Raw genomic sequence first — 24,520 nt, forward strand, 5'->3', positions numbered from 1 at the left:
GAGTTGAAGAATGGGGAGAAAATTCCTATTGTGGGTGCTGTAATGGCAAAACAGCCAACCGGTGTTACAAAGGAAATGCCAACGCTGCCTGGAAAAGTTGCGGGCAAGACGATTACGGTGTTAAGAGACACCGGTAGCTCCACTGTTATCGTGCGGAGAAACTTCGTACGGGAAAGTGAGTTAACCGGCAAAACGAAACCGGTTTGCTTAATTGACCGTACAGTTCGGATGCTTCCCGAAGTAGAGATTGAGGTTGAAACCCCGTACTTCAGCGGGAACGTTACGGCTCTATGTATGACGACCCCCCTTTACGACCTTGTCATCGGAAACATCGACGGGGCGCGAGGACCGAATGATCCGGAATGTTTGGGAGAAGACCTTAAGATAGAGCCTTCGCCAACCCAACGACCGCGAGATACAGTGGAGGAGCAACCCGTGACGGATCCCACTCGAGCCCAAGGTGAAGCCGCGGTGCAAGGGACTATGAATGATAAGATGATCGTGTTGAACGAGTTCACGGGCCGGGCAACTGGACTTACGTCGGCACGACCTCAACCGACCGACAGTACAAAGGAGACGGAGTTGGCCAGCCAGGCCAAATGTCGGGACGTGAACAAGCGGGTGACAGGATCGGTTGAGTGTTATCACCCGTTAACAGTGTCAGGAGTGACAACGATGGCTGAGACGCTGCCTCAGATACCGTCGTTGGAAAAGGCTCGCCGAAAAAGAACAAGGAAAAACAAGAAGAGATCGAGCGAGCACCACAAGAAACGACGCAAGCGCAGCTCGAAATACACAGGATAGGTGCTGAGGTCGAATCAGAATGTGTTTGGCAGTGCTGAGTGCCATATGTTGTGTTAATGTTGTGTTATCCTGTGTCACAAGTGTCGAAGTGTCTGTGCTGTGATGTGATGTATACTGTTGTATAATTGTTGTAAAACAGAACCTTGTACGTTAGTATTGTTTGGAATGTGTGATGAAGCGTTGTACTCATGTACCTGCGGTTATATTTCATGTGTGTGAGATTTATTGTAACGTCCAATTGTATTGAGTGAACTATTGCGAATGTGACGTGTCATGAGCGACGGACTATGTTACAGTCTTTGAGTGTGTGGGGACTGTTCGCGCTCGTTTGTGTGGTTCTGAATATTATGAGATAATATTCTTAAAGTGGGGGGCAGTGTCACAGAACGAGCGCTAAAAATGGGCGCGCCGCCAAATTGTCGCGACGAAACGCCGGAGTGGCACCGCGAGGTAAAAAGAAAAGAAAACAAACATCTAAAGGCTCCCCGGAGGCGCGCGCTCTCCCCTCGGAAGCGTGGCTTCGCCGACGAACCTCCTCGCCCCACATCGGCGGCCGAGATAGCCCGCGAAAGTTCCAGAATGAAAGGGGCGTGGTCATACCGAGTTGAGTCATCGGCCGCGGAGGGCATTCCAACCGTCTCGCCCTCTTCCCAGCCTTCGCTGCGTATCCCACCGGCGAAATGACGAGAACCGTCTGGAATGTCGCGCGCAAGGTATTTAACCGAGCAGCCGAGATGAGAGATCAGGAGACGGATATTAATGCCAGAGCGCGTAGGGATTCCGCCGTGTAGTCGGCGAAGGTTTTGTCCGTAGAGGCAAAGCAGGAGATGAAGAGGATTTCCACCTGAGGGGTGATGACTCGAGCTACAGGCAAGAGTGAGTGTTTACCGCTATCGAGCGAAGACGCGTGGCAACAGCTGCGTGTGTGAAGCCGACGTGTCCGGCGAAGAAGTTTGAAGCTTGGAGAGTGGCCTATTGAAGACGGGAGGTTTCCTGGAAGAGAAACTTCGGCGAGGTTTCCTGGAAGAGAAACTTCGAGGGCTGCGGAACAACAACAACGCTGGACTTTGAGTGAGTGATTCTCGGAAGAGTATCATCCAGACTTTTGTTCCAAGAACTTTGGACTGAATAGGTTTTCTATCTCTTTAGTCTTTAAGTGTCTTGGGTGTTCAATGCCTGCGACTGCATTGTAGTGCGTATTGTTGTCTGTGTCCGTTGTTTCAAGTGTGGCTGATTGTACTGTGTAGTACGTTGTTTGTCTGGTGACATATTGTACTCAACTATTGTGGAGTGTGCATACGTGTGTATTGTTTTGGATCTGCAATTATTGAGAATATAATTTTGTGTTGTTTATCAACTCTCGGCTCTGACTTGTTCTTTGGGCCACAGCCGGCGTCTGCTGGCGTGCCAATAGGGACCACTTCTAAATTGTCCACGCTTTCGTGGTGCGGTTCGGGGGGCCGATACTTCGGCCCTTGGAATTAGCCCGGCGATCGCCTCCCTAATTAACGGGACCAGTGTGACATTCACCTCTATCGAAATGTGACCGCCGCGGATGGTATAGACCTTTGGTTTTTGTGTTGTTAGCAGCCAAACACCCTAAGCACTGTATCTCCGAGGCGGACTCGTTTTAAGCAAGAATTTGTAAATTTGGTGAGCCAAATATGCAAATGCGTTAACAGAGTGCCCACGACCACAGCACTGCATACATCACCACAGCAGGTACCACCACGTTTTGGAATCTGAAAAATATTTTATTTCAAGAGGAAGTAAAAATATAAATTGATAAACACACATTTACACCCTAAATTGAAGCTATTATTTTGAACCTGCCTTCTGTTCACTGCAGATTGATGGCTCCTCCAGTGATCTCCAACCCTCCTTGTCTTGCGTGAGCAGATTTCATTTTAATCCTCTTTTTCTGAATTGCCTTTTGCAGTTTTCTGCTGTTCTGCTGCCGTTCCTGTCTCTTGGTATACATTTTTTGGCTCCAATCAACAGTCTTTCTTCATGTCGTGAACTGCCCAGGTCCGCTTTGTACTCTTTTAAGATGTACTAGGATACTGGTTGCTCCTGGGTGTTCCCAGATACATTTTGCTGTTGTCCCATCTTTTAGAATTACGCTTACAATTTTTCATTTCGTTGCACACTCTACAGTCTTTAGCTCCTTCCAGAGTTTCTGCCTCGTATGTTAGAACTGTTAGAAATTCCTATACACAAGCAGTTGTGCATTTGTGCCCCATCAAAATACACTTGTTTAGCCCGGAATCTAACCACAAGCTTAAGCTAACCACAAGCTTAAGCAACCACACCACAGCCACTGTGGTGTGGTTGCACAGTGACTGTGCAACCACAGGGACTTGCTCACGTTTATAAGCAACAAAACACCTTAGAAGATATATCATATAACTAGATACACCATCAAATGCACTTACACTGTTTACAAGAATACTTACCAGCAGCTCGTATAACGAGCTTGGAGGCACCTCTCATGCTCTAACACACGTACCATCCAGCTGTTTTGTACGGCTGCAAACCACCACAAAGGAGGGAAACCACTGGTTATAAGAAAATGGCTGTCGTGATAAGAGTGCTAGTGGACAACTTGCTTCATTATTCATAAGTCCTAGCAGAGTCCTTCAATGCTTTTCTGGTCACGAAACTCCGGCCGAAGTTTCATTCAGGTACAAAAACTACCGCTAGGATTGCCGCTGTCAACGTGAAGGCTTCGCCTGCGGTCGCGATGCTTGCTGCTGGTCGGCTGTTTCTCCGTCGGCAACGCGCCTGCTTTCATTTCCACCTGTAAAAACGCGAGCGAAGTGTGCATGTTTTTGAGTATTGAAGTATTGAAGGACTCTGGTCCTAGTAACCCAATATTGGTTGAGCACTTCACCATTTTGACAGCTCCTTTTGCTACGTGTAGTCATGCCCTGCTGATTTGATCATATGAGCCGACGCCACATTTCCGTCCTTAAGCTGCAGTTTCAGAACTTCCTTTTGAGCTTCGGTAGGCTTTGAAAGACTTGATGAAAGTTGGGATGATCTAGGCTTCTTTGTAGAATAGAATCTGACTTGACGTTCGACTTTCTTGTTCGCTGGTTCATTAGATTGGTCTGGCAATTTTCTTTTCATGTTGCCTTCAACAGGCTGCAAGACTGGCTCAAACAACTTACTCCCCTTCTCAACCACTTCCTCCGACACTTCGCTATCCACTATTGCTTGTTTGACAGACTCCATCTTCGCTTCGAATAATGCTGCACTTGACACTTTTGTGGCTGCGTCCAGCTTCGTAATGCTTTCCATTATGTGCAATGCCTGGCTCATTTCACTTGCTGTTTCAGGTGGGCTCTCATAGTCATTATTGTCACTGCTTGATGGTATATTAGCAGTGACGGTACAGTGAATGTGCTTGCACACTGTGAAATGTATCAGGTGCGCATAGCAAGCGCACCTGTAAGTATGCACACACTCTCCACATTTCTTGCATCTCAAGGGACAGCAAGCGTCATCCATAACTTTCGTCATGGTATAAGAGTGCCCTTTAGTATACTGAGAAGGCACAGTTCACGTGCCATGTTCGTTTAATTTTGCACAGCCTACCATTTCAGTGCCAGACCTGTAGTACCTTTTGATTGCACTCAACTTCTTGCCCTTTGCTCCTTTGATCATATGGATTGCCCTCTTTATCAAAAAATGATATGTCAAATTCATTAGGGCAGAAATTAGTTTATGAACACGCTTATTCTTCCTTCCCTCCAACATGCTGTGCTTCAACGTCCTGTGCATACTCTCAAGGTGCATATTGGTGCTGATACCTACCCTAATCCTAAACCAGTAGGCCCACTCTTGAGGTTTTACAGCATTGTTATTCTTGAAGTACTTCAGAAAATCCCTGTCTTGCTTCTTGAATGTCAAGAAATGGCTGAGAATACTCTTCAAATTCTTGCTGGTCAAGGAACTTTAAAAGGAGTTTCACGCTGTGGTAGACGTCTGGCTTCAGCTGCTTTTCAACGCACTCACGTATATTCTTCTGCCAATTCTTATCCACATGCCACGCGCAAAATGTTTCTGTTGATGAGCACCATAACTGATGACCATGCCTTATAAAAGTGTGAGGCGTCATCAGGCAAAAATGTTTTAGCCTCCACTTTTTTGCTGTTGGGGAACTGAAGGGCCCTCAAAAAAGCTGCCAAGTATTCCTCATTCATCTTATTGCAGATGAAATAGGCTCTAGGTATACCTGATCCCACTTCATCTAGCACAAGAAGAGTGGTCAGCTCAAACTGGTACCCTGTAGTTCCATGTGTTGAGTCGAGACACACAGTCCCTGTGCCCGATTCTTCCAACAACTCTTTTTGTGGCTCTGTCATCAGAGCAAGGGCAAAATCAGTCGCACCAAGAGTACCATTCGGGTCCACTGCACTCTGCGCCCTATACAGGCGGACAAGGTGTCACTTTTGTCTCGCATTGCTTGCACCCACATATCTACGCTAACAGCATCATTAGGGCGACACTATACAGGAGCAGCAATGTGAAACTGCCGCTTGATGTTATGCAGAGTTACGCGCTCTGCCAAATGTGCTGGCCTTCGCTTGCTAGTAATAGATGTTCTTATATTTTTCAATACAGTTTTCATGGGCACATCGCGCTCCAGGTGCTCCGCTATGTTGGCCTTTTCTTCGTCAGTCATCCTCAAGTGCTGAACTTCTGCTTGATGGTCGTAGTGCTTCTTTTGGTACCTAACATTTATGCAGATACCTTCAGCTGCTGGACTCTGAGTGTTCTCCTGCTTCGTCGCAGTGAGAAATGAAAGACATATCTTACCGGAGTTGCAGGTACCCTGACTTTTCTCTCGACGTTCACCATGACCTTCTTTTGGTCTAGCCACTCCTGATCTATTACAGTAGTAGTGGGTCCCTGTTTGCCCACTGGCTAGCTTTTTGGGAGCCGTGCGACATTCAAACCAACAGCTCTCGTTCGCCTCTTCCTGAGTTTTCCATTCACTGAATTTTGTAATGAAAATAAAACACAGTATTACAGAAAAAAAATTAAATAAAAGTAGTGGAAATGAGTTTTGCGGAATCCTGCAATGTGACGGGAGGGGGGTTCAAGAAAAGGAAATCAGAAAACCACCCACTTTTAGTACAAAGCCACAAGGAAATCTACGTGGATTTTTCGGAAAGAAAGCCTCTTAGATGCAAAAAAATTGATCCTTGTCCCCACTTCACTTTGTGTCCATGAGCATCGAGTTGTCAATAAATTGATTTTCACGCGGCCATTTGCTAGCTTCCTTGTTAGCACACATAATAGAGTGACTGCCCCGAAAAGGCATTGGTCCCCAGCTCCAACTTGGACAAAGACAAATTTTTCGGCAAATAAGAGGCTTCCTTTCTGAGAAATCTGCATGGATTTCCTCGCGGCCATCTCGCTAGTTTGACACACCAAAATTAGTATTGGAGGACGCAATTGTATGACGAACATAAACTACAGGTGTTAACATGAAAATATGGATCTCATTACATAAGTGTGTGATGAACATGACAGGTCATGCATTGTACGTACTAGAGTATACGTTTGGCCAGAATGGTATTAAAATATTGTACACTGATGCGTGCATGACAAGGAAACTAAATGCCATGACATGGATGTCTTCATTTGCCCAAAGACATACAAGGCAATGTATACATCCCTTTGCTGGCTGCTTCACATTACATCAATTCTTACAGCGCATGGGGTCTGCCGGAATTATTTTGTTAATAGCCCATCCATGAGCTCGGTCAGCAACTTCTCTAGTACGGTATTGAAGGGTACCTGTGACACAAATTAAGGGGGCAGTTTTCACCACTTCCTGTTGAACTGTGGATTGCACAGATATCGTTGCGCGAGTGACAACGTGAAAAACAAAGCAATTATAGTTTTATTTCAATGGAGAAACCATATTGTTCTTGAAATACAGTGACACACTCAGTGGCTATATTCATGATCAGAAGTGACGACACTGTTTGTGCATTTTGATTGGTTCAACGTAACAAGTCTCATGTAATATTCATAAGGTTCTACATATGCGACACAATTGTGCTTGAAAAATTAAAAACCATTCCTTATATTTCATTGAATACAAAAAGAATTGTTCTTTTGAATATTAACTGGAAAAGAATTTAAAAAAATGATGCTACGAGTGCTGCACAACAGCCACTGCGAGGCGAGTCTTCTGGTTTGCCTCTGTAAGGGGCACGCAGTGATTAGAATCTGACACTAACGTCAGCAGGAGAGTCAAATGCGAGATGGAACTACCTTGTCGTCGTATGCTCGAGTTTTGAGGACTAACTTCGCTTTTAGTGCAACAATCCGCATCATTCTTTTTGAGTTCACCTCGGCTTACATTACTACACACATTCCAGTTTTAAAAAAGGCAGTTGCTAAAGTGTCGCAGGGCCCTTTTAAGCATTTTTTTATGTTTGTTTCCCTGTTTCCATAAGCATGTTAACTCCTGTAATCTTCGGCGAGTAAAAAAAAGCTTGAGGAACAAAAGCAAAGTTTCTTTCATGCTCATGTTCTGAAGCACTCGATGTTACCACGTGATGAGTGAAGGAACTACACATATGATGTGTTTCAGTTGCAATTATAGTTAGTTGGAAGCAGCCCTCTGTGTGTCGTTTTCACTGTCCCGGTCTGGTGTGCTGACCTGTTTTAATACATCATAAGTCCATCGGACATATTTGCACTGCATTTTTTAAGTAGTGGAGGTAGGTATATGATGAATCCTTCGCGGAATGTTTTACTTCTTTAAATATAATGCTTATATATCTCCAGTTAACATGTAGAAAGTACAGCTGAACCCACAAGTTGGTTAAAAAAATATTAAGTGCACCATACAATAATTCGAACTGCACTCGAGCTTATTAAATATTTGATTCAAATGACCGATTAATATTACATTGCGTTAAAAAGACAAGCGCATTTTTCCTTAGCTTGGTTGCTTAAGCCTGTGTATTGTTCCCCGCACGAATACTACATAAAAGCGTTATTTCCTCGTTGCCTTGGCGCAAAATCACTGGTGAAGTATGGCGCACCACAAGAGCTCAATCAAGCCTTAATCAGTGCTAAAACGGTACCAAAGTGCAGTAATATCATGGCCTTGGAAACTGTCAAGACATATTTCAAGATAATCTAAAACACTTCATCATTAGCTCTAGAATAATCTTTAATAGTGTTTTTGTTATTTTTAATGACGTCACACGGTTTTAATAGGCACGTGAAATACACGAGTTTATGGTCCGAAATGCCAGTTTCAACAGAGACAGAAAATTTTTCAATTGATCGACTTACAAAAATGAGATCGAGAATCGTTGCATATGTATCGTGAATACGTGCCGGTTGTTTGACAACTTGCTGCAAGTTATGATAAAGCATGATGTTGTGTAGGTAGTTCACGTGTAAGTTGGATTTCACAAAGAAGGACGAGTTCTCCCAATCAATGCCAGGGAGATTAAAATCACCTATAAGCATCACATTGGTACTTTTAAAGGATGCAATATGTTCGCAATGGTCAGAAAGAAATTGGGCAGGTGAGTTAGGGACTCAGTACACCGCAAACAACAAAAATGATTTACCCCAGCAAGTAAGTTTTAATGATACAGTTTCTAAGTTATTCGCTTGACGTAAGCGAACAGCAGATATGTTTTCTTTAACCAAAACTGCAACTCTGCCCCCCCTCGAAGACCTATCGCGACGAAAGGTCTGATAAAATGGAGGGAAAACAACTGTGTCATCAATATCGTCATGCAGCCACGTTTCAGTTAAAACAACTACGTGAGGACTGTAACTCAAGATAAGTGATTCAAGATTCTCAGACTTGTTAACAATGCTTCGAGGATTAATGCTTAGGACACGCATTTCTTTAGGTGCTAAGGGTGCGCGTCAGTCATTCCTCGAAGTGCCCTGGTCAACTTGAATTTGGATTCTCGAGTTTTTCTGTTCATCCCAGAAGAAAAGCTTATTGCTTACCCGAAGTTTGTCATTAATTCAGGTAACTTTTTTCCCTGCTCTTTTTCAGCCCTTGCGCTGTTCCATAGGTGTCTTCTTTTTATCAGTGTATTTCGGGAATAGTCATTCTGGATCGATATACTGGAGTCTTTCAATTTATAAGCATTCTTCAGTACAAGCCGCTTTTCGTTATAGTCCTGAAAATATATTATGACTGGTCTTTGTTTGCCCGGCCTCCCAAGTCGATGTATTCTACCGATGGATTTACAATGAATGACAATCTTTGCAGCGAAGGTTTCATCGAGAACTTTACTTTTAAGGACTGATTCCGTTTCATTCGGGTCTTCAGAGATACCGAATACCACCATATTTGATCACCTGCTCCTATCCTTGATGTCAGTCAGTTTTGCTTCCAGAAGAGCAGAAACCTGGAGACTTACAAAGAGGCTTCAGCTTAAATTGAGGACGACGCAGCGAGCAATGGAAAGAAAAATGGTAGGTGTAACCTTAAGAGACAAGAAGAGAGCAGAGTGGATTGGGGAACAAACGGGGGTTAAGGATATCATAGCTAAAATAAAGAAGAAGAAATGGACATGGGCCGGGCATGTATCGCGTAGACAGGATAACTGCTGGTCGTTAAGGGTAACTAACTGGATTCCCAGAGAAGGAAAGCGGGTTAGGGGGAGACAGAAGGTTAGATGGGCAGATGAGAATAAGAAGTTTGCGGGTATAAATTGGCAGCATCAAGCACAAGACCGGGTTAACTGGCGGAACATGGGAGAGGCCTTTGTCCTGCAGTGGACGTAGTCAGGCTGATGATGATGATGAACAGTGACATCAGTAGTTAACAGGTTGGTGATGCAGATAGTAAATGAAAGACTATAGATATGGGTGGAGAATGACGGGGTGCTGGGAGTACTACAAAATGGGTTGCATAAACGAAGGAGGTTGGAGGACAATCTGCTTTCATTGATGCAGTGTATATGTTATATATGCTGTATCTACAGGAACTAGAAGCCAACTTAGAGGGGAGTCGACTCGGCTTCAGCCCCACATTTGCCAAGCAAGGAAAACATGTTGAACAGCCATTACCAGCCGAGACAACAGTTGACATCTTATGCTCGTCCTCAAAAGGTATCAACATCCTCATCCGCTTAGCAGCGTTCTGAAAATGTTGCCAGTACATTGTTTTCGGGATAATTATTAAAATGTTCCTATGCGAACGTGTTTAGGACAGCAACCCGCTTGGCTGTTTGTGAATGGAAATTACAGGATTTGTGCAATGAACACCACTTGACTGCAGATTTATTACAAAATAATACATCTAGCGATATCGCAAAAGCATGATTGCCAATGCACACTTTTTGCCTTATTTCGAATGAATACATATAAAATTGGTAACGCAATGCTTAGTTATTTCAATTGTTTAAGACGCACTAGTTAGGAGGACAATAACCCTCACAAAGTTGAAATTCGTAATCTTGGATTTCTGACCACTGGAAGCATTGTGAATTCGGGATCAGACCAAAAAAAAGTAGACATCTAAAGGCTGTAGCAGTCTCAACACGTGTCTCCCGCTTCCTTTCTGCTTCTGAACTTCGATGGCGGCATGCGGAGAGGCTGCACGTGGGAAGACGCGCCCAGGCATAGACATTTGTGAGTTCCATCCAGTTTCTTTAGATCGTTGCACTTGTTTTGTGTATTCGTGATGGTAGAAAGCAATGAATGGCTATTTCGCTGCGTGGATGCCTGTGTTCAGCTGTGAGCGTAAACAATGACCTCGCAGAGCCGGCATGTAGTGCTCAAAGTCCGACCGAGTGTACTACAAACATGTAATGTTCTCTGCTCGACACAATATCTACTGGTTGCACCCTGCTTCAAGGTTAAGCGACTCAGCACAATGAACAGATGGCGCATAGTCCCGAGTTTAGTGGCGATTCGGCCGGTCTTGTTACCGTATTTACTCGCATAATCCTCGCACTCGCATAATTCTCGCACCCCCCACATCGCCCAAGAAAAATACGAAAAAAATTTTTCCTCGAGTAAATATGATTGGCCGCTAGGGGGCCACGGTGTGCGGACGCGCGTCGCATCGGCTCCGCAGATTTTCTATGGTTTTCGGCGATTTCTTTCCAGCCATTCAGTTCAGAGTATTCCCAAGTGACTGCGAAAGTCCTGCGGTCTCTCCCGATACCATTTGAGCAGGTGAGCCCGTGTTTCGGTCACTTTTCGAAGATTGCCCGTACCGCCACGCTGGCACGACAGTCAAGCCAGTAGACAAGGCACGGCAGGCCTGACAAGTCGTCGGAGCAAGCGGGTGCCCCATCCACTGCACCGGCGCCCGAAATGGAATTCGTGCAAGTCGAAGGGGAGGAGATATCGCCGACAGAGTTCGGAAAAGAGCAGGGATGGTGCGAGATCAAACGAAACACCAAGGAGGCGAGTGGAGACGCCGACGCAGCGAAGAACCAGCAAGCAACGCCAGCGTCTACCGAGAAGGCGGCGTTTATTCAGAAAGCGACGCAGTACGTGCGGAAGATCACCATGACGAGCCGAATGCCCAACCTGCCAACGGATGACTACAAGATCATCGTGCGACCCCGGGATGGCTTCAACGTATCCCACTACCAGAAGGACCGCGTCCACTGCTGCATACGCAACGCTGCAGGGGTGGGGCGTGAGGTAGCCGAGGAGGACAGCGTCTGTCTCAATGAGCGACCAAACGTTATTGTGGTAAGCACGCCGTCAGAATATCGCGCTAGACAATATGGAGGCATTTGCAAGCTGCGAATTGGCGACCGTGAGTTCGAAGCGAGTGCCTACAGAGCGGCTCCGGAGAACACGTCCAAAGGCCTCATCAGGGGCATATCGCTAGACGAAAAGCCGGCGGACGTCGTGAGAAGTCTGGTTAACCACCGCAACCCGAACGTCCTGCATGCCAAGCGCATGGGAAACACGACCAACGTGATAATCCTTTTCGACGGCTACTACGTGCCTCGTTACGTGAACTACGGCGGGATGGTGATAAGGTGCACTCTTTACAAGAAACATATCGATATGTGCTACGAGTGTGGTCGTCTGGGACACAGGGCCGACGTGTGCCCCAACCCGAACGACAAGAAGTGCCGTGGGTGCGGATGCGGTAACCCGCCCGACGATCATCGGTGCGAGCCGGTGTGCCAACTGTGCGGAAAGGGTCACCTCACCGGAGACCGCAAGTGCAAAGCTAAGTACAAGACGCCCTACCTAGTCAAGCGCCGACAGTGGGAACGCAGAATGCGCGAGGAGGCTGAGGCCGCTTACAGCAGGAGCAGCACCGTCAACGACGGGGAGGAGGGCTACGGACGACGCCACGCACCGAGACGACGTCGCGGCAACAGTCGATCGGCCTCGACGGAGACCCGCGCGCGGAGCCGCACTCGCTCCCGTACTCGTTCTCGAGCCCGCTATCGCAGCGTCTCCCGACCTCGTTCAGCGAAGCCTCGCAGCACGTTGACGGCCCGAGCCAACCACACAGCGGCAGCCAAAGGCGGAGGAGAGGCTGACCCCCATAAATTGAGGTGGGTGGACGTCGCCTCCGGACGCGCGCCCAGCGCACTGCTAACGCGAACCGAGACTGCCATTGATAGAAACCCAGATGTAGACAGACGCGGCAGCTCTGCTTACAAACGCAACAGCGACCCAGAAAGTCTAGTGCAGAAACGATTGGATCAATTCGAATCAATAATCCAAGAAATAAAGCAGGAAAATGCAAGGTTAAGAAACGAAATTGCCACGTTGAAGGGGGAGGCCCCGACAGTTCCCTTTCCTCCTACTCCTCCAATTAAACCCGTCGCAGCCGACGCGGCTGCTAGTACAGTCGAGAGAGTGGAGGAAGTCATGGAGGCTCAAGACGCGCACCCCGCACCCACCAAACTTAAGGCACTTGACCCGGAACAATTCGACGTCAAATCGCAGAAACGCGAGGAGAAACTCCGCGAACAAGTCGATAGACTCGACGACAAGGTAGACGCGATGATGACCCAACACGCGCAGCAAACCGCGCAACTTAACAACGCAATCGCTCAGCAAACCGCACAAACCGAACAGTTGAGCATTGCAATATCTCAGCTCACAAAAATGATCGCGACGCTGCAAACGCGCATAGACAATATCGAAATGCGACTTCCGGCCGCAGTGGGTCGCCCAGCACGAACGACATTGTACATGAAGAATGTCGATACAAAATGGAGGAAGCGAACCAGGAAGTTGACTGGTAAATACTTAGAAAACAGCAGGTGGCCAAACCAAAAAGAACTATCGGTTAAGAAGAAAGTGAAGGAAACGGAGACTGACATGTGGAAAATGGGCATGATTAAGAAGTCCGCACTGGAGATCTATCGAACTTTTAAGCAGGAAATTGCCAAGGAAAGGATCTATGATAATACTCGGGTAGTTCTCTACTGTTTGAGGCAAGGACGGGAGTACTGCGAACCAAGACATATCGGGCCAAATACGAAGGGGTAGACACAATATGCAGTGCGTGTGGGGAGGAAGAAGAAACTGCCGAACACTTGATAATGTTCTGTAAAGGGCTTTACCCTATAGTTCAGGATGATGGCGCAGAGTTTTTCAAAGCACTGGGGTTTAGGGACCGGGAGGGCAAAATAGACTTCAAGCAAGTAGACTTAACTATAAGGAGGTTATCTGATTGGTGGCTGAAGTCAAAGCACGAGTGAAAATTAAACTCTTCACTGCAAAGTACGAATCCTCAAACTCACTTTTTAAGGAAGAAAAAATAAATATAGTTTTGGGTTCATTAAGTATTACGGCTTGGTGGCGCTAGCCACCACCCGATCTAAAGGGTACAGCCATATCCATCCATCCATCCATGGGAAACCGTACTTTAGGCCGTTACCCGACGAAGAGGCGCAGGATCAGCCGGACGGCAAACCATAACACGTACAGTCACCATGGCTCTACACGAAACCACACAAACACAACGCCCACAACAGCATAACACACGAAACACGTTCCCTATCTGGCAGTGGAACTGCGGGGGGTACAGGAGGAAACGGGCGCTTCTCCAACAATTCTTACGCAGCCGGCAACGACCGGACGTAATACTATTGCAGGAAACCAATGACCCGGTCAAGCTGGCGGGGTACAAATCTATAGACGAAGCTGTGACCGCGGGAGCCCCACCGGCCGCTGCAACGCTAGTGCGACGCAACCTCACCGTGGCGCAACGCGAACTTATGAACGTTAGCATACCGCATGTATTCGTAGAGCTCATTCCGACGAAAGGGCGCGGCCCCAGCCTGTTTGTGCTGAACGCGTATAGCAGACCCAAAGCCAGACACCGCTTTAGCACGTTACTGCGAGAGGCGCGCGAGGCAGCTGCCGACGGGCCCTTGCTCATCGCGGGCGACTTCAACGCGCCCCACGCGGCGTGGGGGTACGGCTACGAAACGCCAAAAGGTAAGCGCCTTTGGGACGATGCGCAGAATGAGGGCCTCGAGCTCATCACAGACCCTTCCGCGCCTACGCGCAGGGGTAACAGCGTATGTGCAGACACCTCACCCGACCTCACATTTACCAAAAACGTTGCTAGCGCGCGATGGCACAATACACAGGAGGACCTGGGTAGCGATCACTCAGTGATCGAGATCCAGGTCGACGCTGAACCTCACCACCACGTTCATCGGGAAGGTACCAAGGGCAAGAACCACCGGCTGGTAGATTGGGACGCGTTTCGCAAAGTCCGGAAAGAGCAGAATCGTGGCAATGCGGCTATTGAGGATATAGATAGCTGGACTGCGACGCTCAAGGGGGATTAAGAAACGGCGACGCGGCAGGTTCCGCCAGAAGCCCAGCTCGAAGTGGTAGACAGCAAACTCCTACACATGTAGGAAGCCAAGCGCAGCCTGCAAGACAGGTGGAAGCGTCAACGCCACAATCGAACGCTGCGCAGACGCATAGCATGGCTAAGCAGGGACATGGAAGAGCACGCGTTACAGGTATGCGAAACTCAATGGGAAGAGATCTGCAAAGGGATGGAGAACCAGCTGGGACGGGCCAAGACGTGGCATCTCCTCCGGCACCTCTTGGATCCAGAGGAGACGAAAACATCGCACGCACATAAGCTTAACAAGTTGCTGCACGACTACAAAGGCACCCACGCGGACTTTCTAGATGACGTGCGAAGCCGTTACTTTCAGTCACGTAGCCCCCTCGCGCACTTGGCATACGCCTGGGAGAATGAGGGTAACGCGGAGCTAGACGAGGACTTCAGCGTTGCAGAGGTGAGGGCGGTGCTGCACAGGCTCAACACAAAGTCGGCGCCAGGCCCGGACGGGATAACCAACAAAGCGCTACGTAACTTGGACGATGAGTCGATAGAACAACTGACGGCTTACATGAACGAGTGCTGGAATGCGGGCGCTATACCGAACTCGTGGAAAACGGCGCGCATAATTATGATCCCCAAACCGGGCAAACGAGTACAGATTGACAACCTTCGACCGATATCCCTGACGTCCTGCGTTGGTAAGGTCATGGAACATGTGGTTCTCGCTCGCCTTACCAACTACCTCGAGGACCGAAACATGCTCCCACACACGATGCTGGGGTTCCGTCGTAACCTTTCCACGCAGGACGTTATGCTTCAACTCAAGCACGATATCGTAGACAATCCCACACGATCCACCAAAGCGATACTCGGGCTCGACCTCAAAAAGGCGTTCGACAACGTTAGCCATGCTGCGATACTTGAAAGTATACGAGCGTTGGGACTGGGCGAGAGAATGTACCACTACGTACGGGATTTTCTTACGGGCCGCCGGGCCCGATTAGCGATCGGCGAACTAGAATCGCAGGACATATACATGGGTTGTACGGGCACGCCGCAGGGCTCCGTAATCTCGCCCATGCTCTTTAACCTCGTGCTTGTCGGATTACCACGAAAACTCGCTGAGATAGAAGGCCTCCACCATAGCTTGTACGCCGATGATATCACCCTCTGGGTTGCCGAGGGAAATGACGGCCATGTAGAGCAAATGCTGCAGGAAGCCGTCGACGTGGTGCAGGACTACCTTCGTGACACTGGCCTCAAATGTTTCGCCGCTAAATCGGAGCTCCTGCTGTATAGACCCTCGCGCAGGGGCCGTAAACCCAAGAATGCCGATTCCGCATTCGAGTGTGCATATAGAGAAATTAATGTACGCACATCAGACGGCGCTGTCATCCCACAAGTTAACACCATTAGGGTACTGGGCTTGCGCCTGTCCGCCAACGGCCACAACGGCGAAACCGTTCGCAGACTAGAGGGCGCGGTCAATGAAACAATCCGGTTGCTGAAACGAATAACAAATCGGCATAGCGGAATGAAGGAAAGCAATACCATTCGCCTGGTACATGCTTTCGCTATGAACCATATAACGTACGTCGTCTCCTACCTCAAGTGGCAGGCGACTGAACGCACCAAACTAGATTGTCTCATCCGCAAGGCATACAAACGCGCAATCGGATTACCGGCCAATACCAGCACGGAAAAATTTCTCGAGCTGGGGTTGCACAATACTCTAGATGAGATAATCGAAGCACACAACATCGCCCAGTACGAACGTCTGGCGAAGACCAGAACTGGTCGACACATCCTCGAGACACTGGGTATCAACTACCATACGCAGCGCGGCGAAAAGGTCGGGATACCCAGACGTATTCGCGAGCGCATCGTCGTTATGCCGTTGCCTAAGAACATGCACCCGACACATCACATCGGTCGGCGCAACAGGCGCGCCGAAGACCTTGAAAAGAAATTCGGCAATAGCAAAGACACAGTTTACGTGGACGCGGCCCGTTACGACTGCCACCGCGGCTTCGCGGTCGCGATCACGGATCATGTAGGAACTTGCGTCACGAGTGCGACGATAGGCACGGAAGACACGGAGGCGGCCGAAGAAGCTGCCATAGCCCTCGCGATAGCCACCACGGACGCCGAGGTGATAATAGGCGACTCGCAGGCGGCAATACGCAACTACGCCAGCGGCCGGATCTCCCGCGAAGCGGCCCGCATTCTCCAAATTCACGAACGCAACATCTGCCGCAAAAACGACAGTTTCCTCGTATGGACCCCCGCCCACACGGACCCTCCGCCTGCGGGCAACGCGACTGCCCACGCCGCGGCTCGAGGACTTACACGCCGAGCTTCGACGCCTGCCGACAGTCCCGATGTCTCGCACACTTCGACAGCGATGCGGGAATGGACGTGGGGGGAACGCATGACCACTTTCAGAGACATCACGCAACACCACAGACTGAACAGATGCAAATATCCACCACCCCACGCCAAACTAAACAAGAAACAGCAGGTTGCCTGGAGACAACTACAGACACACACGTACCCGAATCCGGTGATCCTTCGCCTCTGCTACCCAGGCATTTATACGTCCGACGCGTGTAAGGCGTGCGGAGCCAGAGCGACGCTGCAGCACATGCTGTGGAAGTGTACCGGTAACGCGCAGCAGTCCCCTACGAACCCGGTAGACATGGCAGTCTCGAACAGCGAGGCGCGATGGGAGGCGGCTCTGCTCAGCCACGACCTTGCTGATCAACTGTGGGCCGTCCGGCAAGCCCAGGATGCCGCCCGGGTCCAAGGATTCGAGGCCGTCACCTAGGCCGGGGTGTTTGTAGCCCCACCCCGCTCAATGACGCCGGACATGTTCAATAAAGTTTTTACTCACTCACTCGAGTAATTATCGCACCCCCGAAAACTGCCGCAATAATGTCGTCTGCTCGTTTCAGCCACTGATGATGATAGCGCGCGCCATTTGACGCCATCTCTTAAGCATCAAGCGTGCTATTGCACAGAGATTCAATTCAATCCAAGCCAAGCCGAAGTGGCCAGTGCGCGTTGCGGCGTGTTGTGTATGTTGTGTCGGTTATCTTGGCACGTTATGGGGCGATACTGAAGCCACACGGCTGCTTCAAGTTGCAAGTGATAGATCATACGCTAAACAACGGCAACAGGGACGCCGGTAGGCCCTTCGGAGCCTACGAGTTGTGTTCGCTACTGGTGACGGCAGCTGAAAGCCACCAAGACGCGTTGGGCCTGCCGTGTGCCTAAAACTGGGATTGATGGTAAACTTTATTTCTTCAGAAGGAAACTGCGGACGATTATGTTAAATAACAATCAGCCCAATACTGACGTCCTACGCTTACCTTTTGAGGGCTCCTGTTGAGCGCCGACCGCTACCGCTACGCCCGCAACGCCCACTAGCTTCGCGTATGGTATTCTAATTCTCGACTATTTGCTTCCAATTTTTATGTCGCAAATAAATCTTGCCTTGTGTTGAACCTCTGCTTTTATTGTTGAGGTAAGTTCTAATTAGTACTTTGTAAAGCTTGCTGTAAGTTTCTGGTGCGAGAATCCCAATTTGCGGCCACTTCGTTTTTCTTAAGTGTGAATACACTTTATAAGCGACCCCAAACCATCCACCGCCGTAGGCGGCGTCCGCAGTCTTCTCTCTTATCTTTAAAAGAAAGGACTTGGCGGGCCGCAGCGCGACGCTCTACCGAATAAGCCACGGCACGGAGGAAGGAAAAAGGTAAGGAGAGGCCCTGACGTCACTCGTTGTGAAGCCGCGATGAAGCCGGAAGTCAGCCATATTGAGTAGGCAAATTCTCCTCTCTTGTTTACACACGAATGCGAAGCAGAAGGCGCGACTCCCCCTCTGTCTCAAAAAGCACGTGGCCTGCGCGCCGCGTGCGCCGGTGCTATCCGAAACCAACGGAACGGACTTCAACACGCTGTCTTGCCGCGATACGTTCAACAAAATCTCTGCGTATGGCTGTTGTACTCTTGCACTGCCGGCTTTTACGATAAACACGGCAAGTTGCACGTTAAGCTTTTTTTTTATTTGATGTGTTCTTTGTGAAAATAAAGATGATATTTCGGGCATTGCCGCGCGACGAACCAGGCACCGAAATTTGTACAGCTTCTTTCAGATCACTTTCCAGTGTGATTCACACGCACTAGTAGCTACGGAGAACGGAAACCAGGATCGCGTTAGGGCGAAAGGTGGGAAGTTAGCCTAAGGAATGCGTGAGAAAAGGTCTGCGGGAAGCTGCAGGCGTCGACACAGCCGTCAAGGACGGCAGGGAAAGCCAGCCAAATGCGAGGGAAGATAACTCCGGGATAAGTGGCTAGTCATTAGAGGAAAATAAAGAGAAGGCGCTCGTTTCTGTCTTCCTTATCTGGAACACAGCTCAGCGCCAACCGCCAAGGATGGCGGGTACGGCCATCCGGCGGAAGGCGATGGAAAAGGAGTTCGGGATAATCGGTTGTATGAAAGAGAGGCGTTTGTTTCTGTTTCCCTTATCGGGGAGGCGGCTAAGCGCCTTGCGGGGTGTGTAAGGGGTGATTCACGCGCAAACAGACCCTTCAAGGATGCCCGCCCGGTCCCAAAAGCACCCGTAAAGAAACACAGCATTCCTCCTTTCTCAACGAAAGCAAGATATGATTGCGTATACCACACTGGAGGATTTCGAGTAGTATTAGCGGCACGTCTTGCTGCGTTCGCACTATCCCTCAAAGCTCCACTGCAAGCACTTCGCTGTGTGCGCGGTCACAGCCACAATGCCCAGCTGTTGTGTGCCAGAATGCAAGTCACGCGGGTCGCAAGGAGTACCAGCCACCTCTTACCACTTGTAAGTAAATTTACTTATTCGGTGCATGCGGTAGAGTAGACGCCAAAGTTGAATGTATATGATGCGCATAGTGGCAATTCTTCTGTACATTTATAAATTAACATGTTAGTTACGCTGCGTGTATACTGTGCAACACATATGCAATCATTCATCATCAGGTTTCCTAAAGACGCCGTTCGTCGGACAAAGTGGATAGAAGCAATTTGGCCACCGCATATTCGCCGTGAACCTGCAAGGAAGGCTCATGTTTGTTCGAAGCATTTCTTAGAGGAGCATTTTGATCGCACGTCCGCGTTCAAAGTCCGCCTACGAGAGCATGCAGTTCCTACTCTTTTGGTGAGAACGAATGAACTTTGGAACCAATTTCCCTTATCTTCGAGCAAATTTTTGATTTATGCTCTTCTCTTTCTGGTATACGCTTTTGATACATGTATGTCGCTAGCGTTATAGTGGCAAATAATTTTAAAAAGAATGGACGTACAATAAATGTTATACTGCAAAATAAATAAATAACCAAATAAATAAATAATCAAATTGTCATGCACCAGTTGTATTCATCCATGCTTCCTTTTTTTCACATCACCAAAAATTTTATTCTCATGTTAAAAATTAACAGCACCAATTCATACCTGTTAGTAGTTTGTGCACGAATTGGTGCAATGCAAAAACACTTAAGGTAGCCCATAACTTGCATCTGAAAATTTAGATATAAATGTGGTAATTAATAGCAAAAGTTTTGTAAGTGCCTCTTGTATCATGTATAATGCTTAATTTATGTTGGTATGAAGTGACGCAACACCTGTGCCATTGTTATTTCGTTTATTGTTCTACTTTTTTCATCCAATTTGCAATAGTAATATTGAAAGTCTTCAATCCCCCAGCTACCACATCCAGTACAACAAGGTGATAGAGTACCTGATTCAGCAAGCACCGAATCATCCTTTGATTCCCCTCAGCTCATGCAAGGTGGTGCTGAAGGCTTGCTGCTGCTTGCACAGGTAAACATTTTACCTGATCATCATATTATGCTTACAGGTCGAGTTGTGCTTGAAAAATGCACTTGACAATAAAATAATCTGGTCACACTTGGCATATTAGAATTTAATGTGTATTTGTACAATGCAACGCAAGTAAAGCAATATGCAGAAACTGAGGGAATGAATACAGTTATATTGACTCAACCCTTCAGTTTCAATGCCTCGTTTTATCTGTATTGTTTTGAACAGTTTTTCACGAAGGCATTTTTAACTAGCAGTCATATATTACTATCAGATTGCTTCAACTTCTCATGAAGGCCTCCAAGCTAGTCTCTCCACACCTGAATCGCCTGACTTAGCTGCAGGCCTCCACGAGCAGTCCACACTCCAAGAGGTGCACATCTCTTTTCCCCTGTCATTTTTATCCACCTCATTAGCTTACTGCTTTGAATACGTAGCTGAAGAGCAAATCACTGAATAGCATAGGTATTCTTGCTTTCAGGAAGCCATGGATATAGAGCCTGAAAGTGCAGATCCAATCAGTTTACCCGACCCAGCTCCCTCCGACCTAAGTGCCAGTCATTTCAATGTGTCAGCATTTGTACAGGTGAAAATTAACCTCTCTTCTACTCATTAAGCATGCTTGTCCTCTGTTATAGGTAAACTACTGTTGCAGTTGGTGTAAAAGTAAGAATTCCTAACGCGTGCTCTCTTTAAAAGCCTCTCATGGATATCGGTGAGAAGAGTGAAGCACAGGCCAGCATCGCGACACCAGGTTCATCCGGCCACGCTGCTGGTATTCAATGGGAGCCGGTCCATGAGCAGGTAAACCACTTCCATGCGACATAAGTGTTGAACATTGTACCAAGTTATATCTTCTCTAGTTGAGCCTGTACTAACATAATATGCACTTTCTCTTTATTTTTGTTGTAATGTCCTGATGGGAAGCAATGCATGTACTAGCCCACCTTAATTTTTCGAAAAACAGTTTAGTTAAAATAATTGTTGTTTTACATTGCGACTTTGGCTTGGTTGTAATCACAAAGTAAATGAAGGCAGCACAAATGTGTAACAAACACATCTTACTTAAATTTAAATAAAGCAAATACTTATTGGAATAAAAATAATTGATCCTATTTCTGAGAAACTCAGTAAATAAAGCATTTTTAAGTGGGTGAATTTGAGGCTGCTGCAATAGCATACCAACGAGCTTACAGAGGTATCTTAAATCTCTAATTGCTTTCTGCCTCTGTTTTACTGCTACTGCCTAATTTAGAAAGACTATATACACGAAATGCAGTGTTCATTTTAAATCCATCATGTCTTTCAGGGTTAACAGAGTTTGAAACCTAATATTGTAATTTAATGTTTACAAAATACTTATCTGCACACTTAATTTGGGGGTACTAACCTGAGGGATGCATGTGTGTGGTTTGGTTTATGACTAGAGCTGTGCATTTATTGGGCAAATGGGAATAATGCTGATATTTACAATGTGATTTATTAGCTTTGAGCATTTTTTAAAATGTACCAGCATGTATAATTGGAATATGTACACACATCTGCCTTGTTCAGTCCCAGACACTTGTGAGTTAGTCAAAATGCTGTTAAGTGTGCAGCAGTTCCTCTTAAGACTGCTGACTAGGTGAGCCCATGCGAATTTCAGCATTGTGAAAATTACAAATAACTGTTTTTTTATTATGATACTATGATCTACTTCCACAGGAATTACAAAGGCCACAAGACATGCTGGCAACATTTGAAACACCAAGAAGAAGAAAGCAGGCAAAGGTAAAAAAGATCAACAAATGCAAGCTATCAGATGAAAGCAATGCACCTGTATACACCAAGGGTAACACAATCAGTCCTAATATTTATTTCAGTAAATAATAAAACAAGACAAGAAAGGGTGTTGAAGTCAAAGTGCAATCAAAGCAATCCACGTAAATCATACATGCTGTGTTTATCAGCATGATATACAAATCAATTAATAACTGCAATGTTAAATGAAATTTGAGCTGTGCTCCAAGTTACAGGAAATGGTTGGCTAGTATCAATGGGGTCTTCATAGAGCTGACCAAAATATACTAGTACGAGGTTGTCCTAAATATGAAACTTGAATACCATAAGTGGCAGTGTCAACAGAAGAAGCAGGAATAAGGAAAAATTATGTATAAATGTCCTAGTTACTTGGCTTAGTCACATTGTTATTAGAAGTGGTTCAGCCTTTTACAAGTGACACACCTTACCACCTGACAAATGAGAGTGTTTTGTTCTATGTGGTTTTGCTTTGTAGGTCGACACCCCAGAGAAGGCTTTTCTGCGAGCTCGCACAGCAAGACTTGCCTCGGAGCAGCAGCGATCAAGGAAAGCAATAAAAAAACTTCAGCAGTTTAAGAGGCGCCTTAAAAAACAAAATGCTGAATTGAAATCAGTTTTGAAAACACTAACCAAGGAAAACATTTTGCTCAGAGAGCAAGTTTCAGTGCTTGACACCCTGGGTGCAGCAAATCAGCATCTTTTAAAACGACAGATAGCAAAACAGACAGGACAACACCTGAAAAAGTATTCACCTGAGCTAAGGACTTTTGCTCTTACCTTGAACTTTTACTCTCCTCGAGCATATCAATATGTAAGGCAAGTCTTTGACACATGTCTGCCACATCCTCGAACATTAAAAAAATGGTACGAGAGTGTTGATGGAAAAGCTGGGTTTTCCAAAGAGGCTGTGACTGCATTAAAGTTGAAGTGCTTAGACACGTGCAATCGAGGACATCAAGCTGTGTGCAGCCTCATAATTGATGAGATGTCAATTAGACAGCAGGTACAGTGGCAAAGTGGTCACTTTGAAGGCTATGTAGACATGGGCACAGGAACCGAAGGTGACTGCTTGCCACAGGCAAAAGCCGCCTTCGTGATAATGGTTGTAGCCATTAATGGCCATTGGAAAGTTCCTCTTGGCTACTGTCTGGTTGACGGGATAGTAGGTGAGCAGCGAGTGAACTTAGTTAGGCAGAGCTTGCTGACAGCTCATGAGGCAGGGGCCATGATTGTTTCAGTTACATGCGATGGTGCGCCTGCTAACATTGCAATGTTTCACGAATTAGGTTGCAATTTCACAAATATTGAGAACCTTCAAACAACCTTCAAGCACCCAGCAACTAACGAACCGATAGCCGCATTTATTGATCCCTGCCACATGCTGAAGCTGGTGAGAAATGCCTTTGCACACCACAAATATTTTATCAATCAGGAGGGAAAAGTTGTATCATGGGCACACATCGAAGCACTTCATGACTTGCAAGATAAAGAGGGATTACATTTGGCAAATAAGTTGCGAAGGACTCACATTTAGTGGCAAAAACAACCAATGAAGGTTCGCCTGGCAGCGCAGGTGATGAGCCTGTCTGTGGCAAGAGCTATCGCTGAATGTAGGGTGATGTGCTTAAGAGGATTTATAAATTCTGAGCCAACTGAGGAATTTTTAATAATTATTAATAACCTCTTCGACATACTCAATTCCCGTAGCATGCATCAGGGAGGGTGGAAGAAACCAGTCAATGAACAGAATGTAAATGATATCAAAACATTGTTTGACAGCACAATTCGATATCTTTCCCTCCTGAAAGAGCCTGCAAGTATGAGAAACTTGATAGGAACAGCTCGGAAAACTGGCTTTTTGGGCTTCATAATATGCATGAAAAGTCTGTTAGCCATGTACGATTTTCTCATTTGTAAAAAGAAGATACTAAAATATATTCCTGGGTATAAAATTAGCCAGGATCATTTGGAATCATTTTTTTGGCTTAATTAGAGCACATGGAGGGCACAATGACAACCCGACAGCCCAACAATTTCAAGCAGCATTTAAAGAAGTGATAGTCCAAAATGAACTGTCTGATGCTGTTTCTGGAAATTGTCAAGTGCTGGACCACATTACTATACTGTCATGTAGTTCAACCAGGAGGCATTCAGCAACAGAAGTGCTGAATGCCACTGTTCAGAGAAGGCAGCTCTTGTCTGAAGAGTGTATTGAGCAGAGCCATGTAGTCAGCGAACATGAT

The 24,520-nt window shown here is 46.9% G+C and overlaps 1 protein-coding gene and 1 long non-coding RNA gene across 3 annotated transcripts in view; both read left to right on the forward strand.

Annotated features, from left to right (window-relative positions):
- The first annotated feature begins 9,801 nt into the window (after positions 1–9,801).
- LOC142804288 (uncharacterized) overlaps positions 9,802–24,520 on the forward strand; it is a 62,701-nt gene continuing 47,982 nt past the window's right edge. For both annotated transcript variants that reach the window (XR_012894574.1, XR_012894573.1), the window contains exon 1: positions 9,802–9,924. This is a non-coding gene — a long non-coding RNA (uncharacterized LOC142804288). The remainder of the gene's footprint in view (positions 9,925–24,520) is intronic.
- On the forward strand, positions 16,530–20,627 carry LOC142802683 (uncharacterized). The gene is made up of 2 exons (XM_075887651.1): positions 16,530–19,815; positions 20,361–20,627. The coding sequence occupies exon 1, from the start codon at positions 16,530–16,532 to the stop codon at positions 17,445–17,447; it is 918 nt and encodes a 305-aa protein (XP_075743766.1). The 3' UTR covers positions 17,448–19,815; positions 20,361–20,627.

The sequence above is a fragment of the Rhipicephalus microplus genome, chromosome 3, assembly GCF_043290135.1.
Source record: "Rhipicephalus microplus isolate Deutch F79 chromosome 3, USDA_Rmic, whole genome shotgun sequence".
Classification (NCBI taxonomy): domain Eukaryota; kingdom Metazoa; phylum Arthropoda; class Arachnida; order Ixodida; family Ixodidae; genus Rhipicephalus; species Rhipicephalus microplus.

Bases quoted from the DNA above. Each gene is read 5' to 3' on its own strand.
- LOC142802683 (XM_075887651.1), top strand. From the start codon at position 16,530: ATGCACCCGACACATCACATCGGTCGGCGCAACAGGCGCGCCGAAGAC.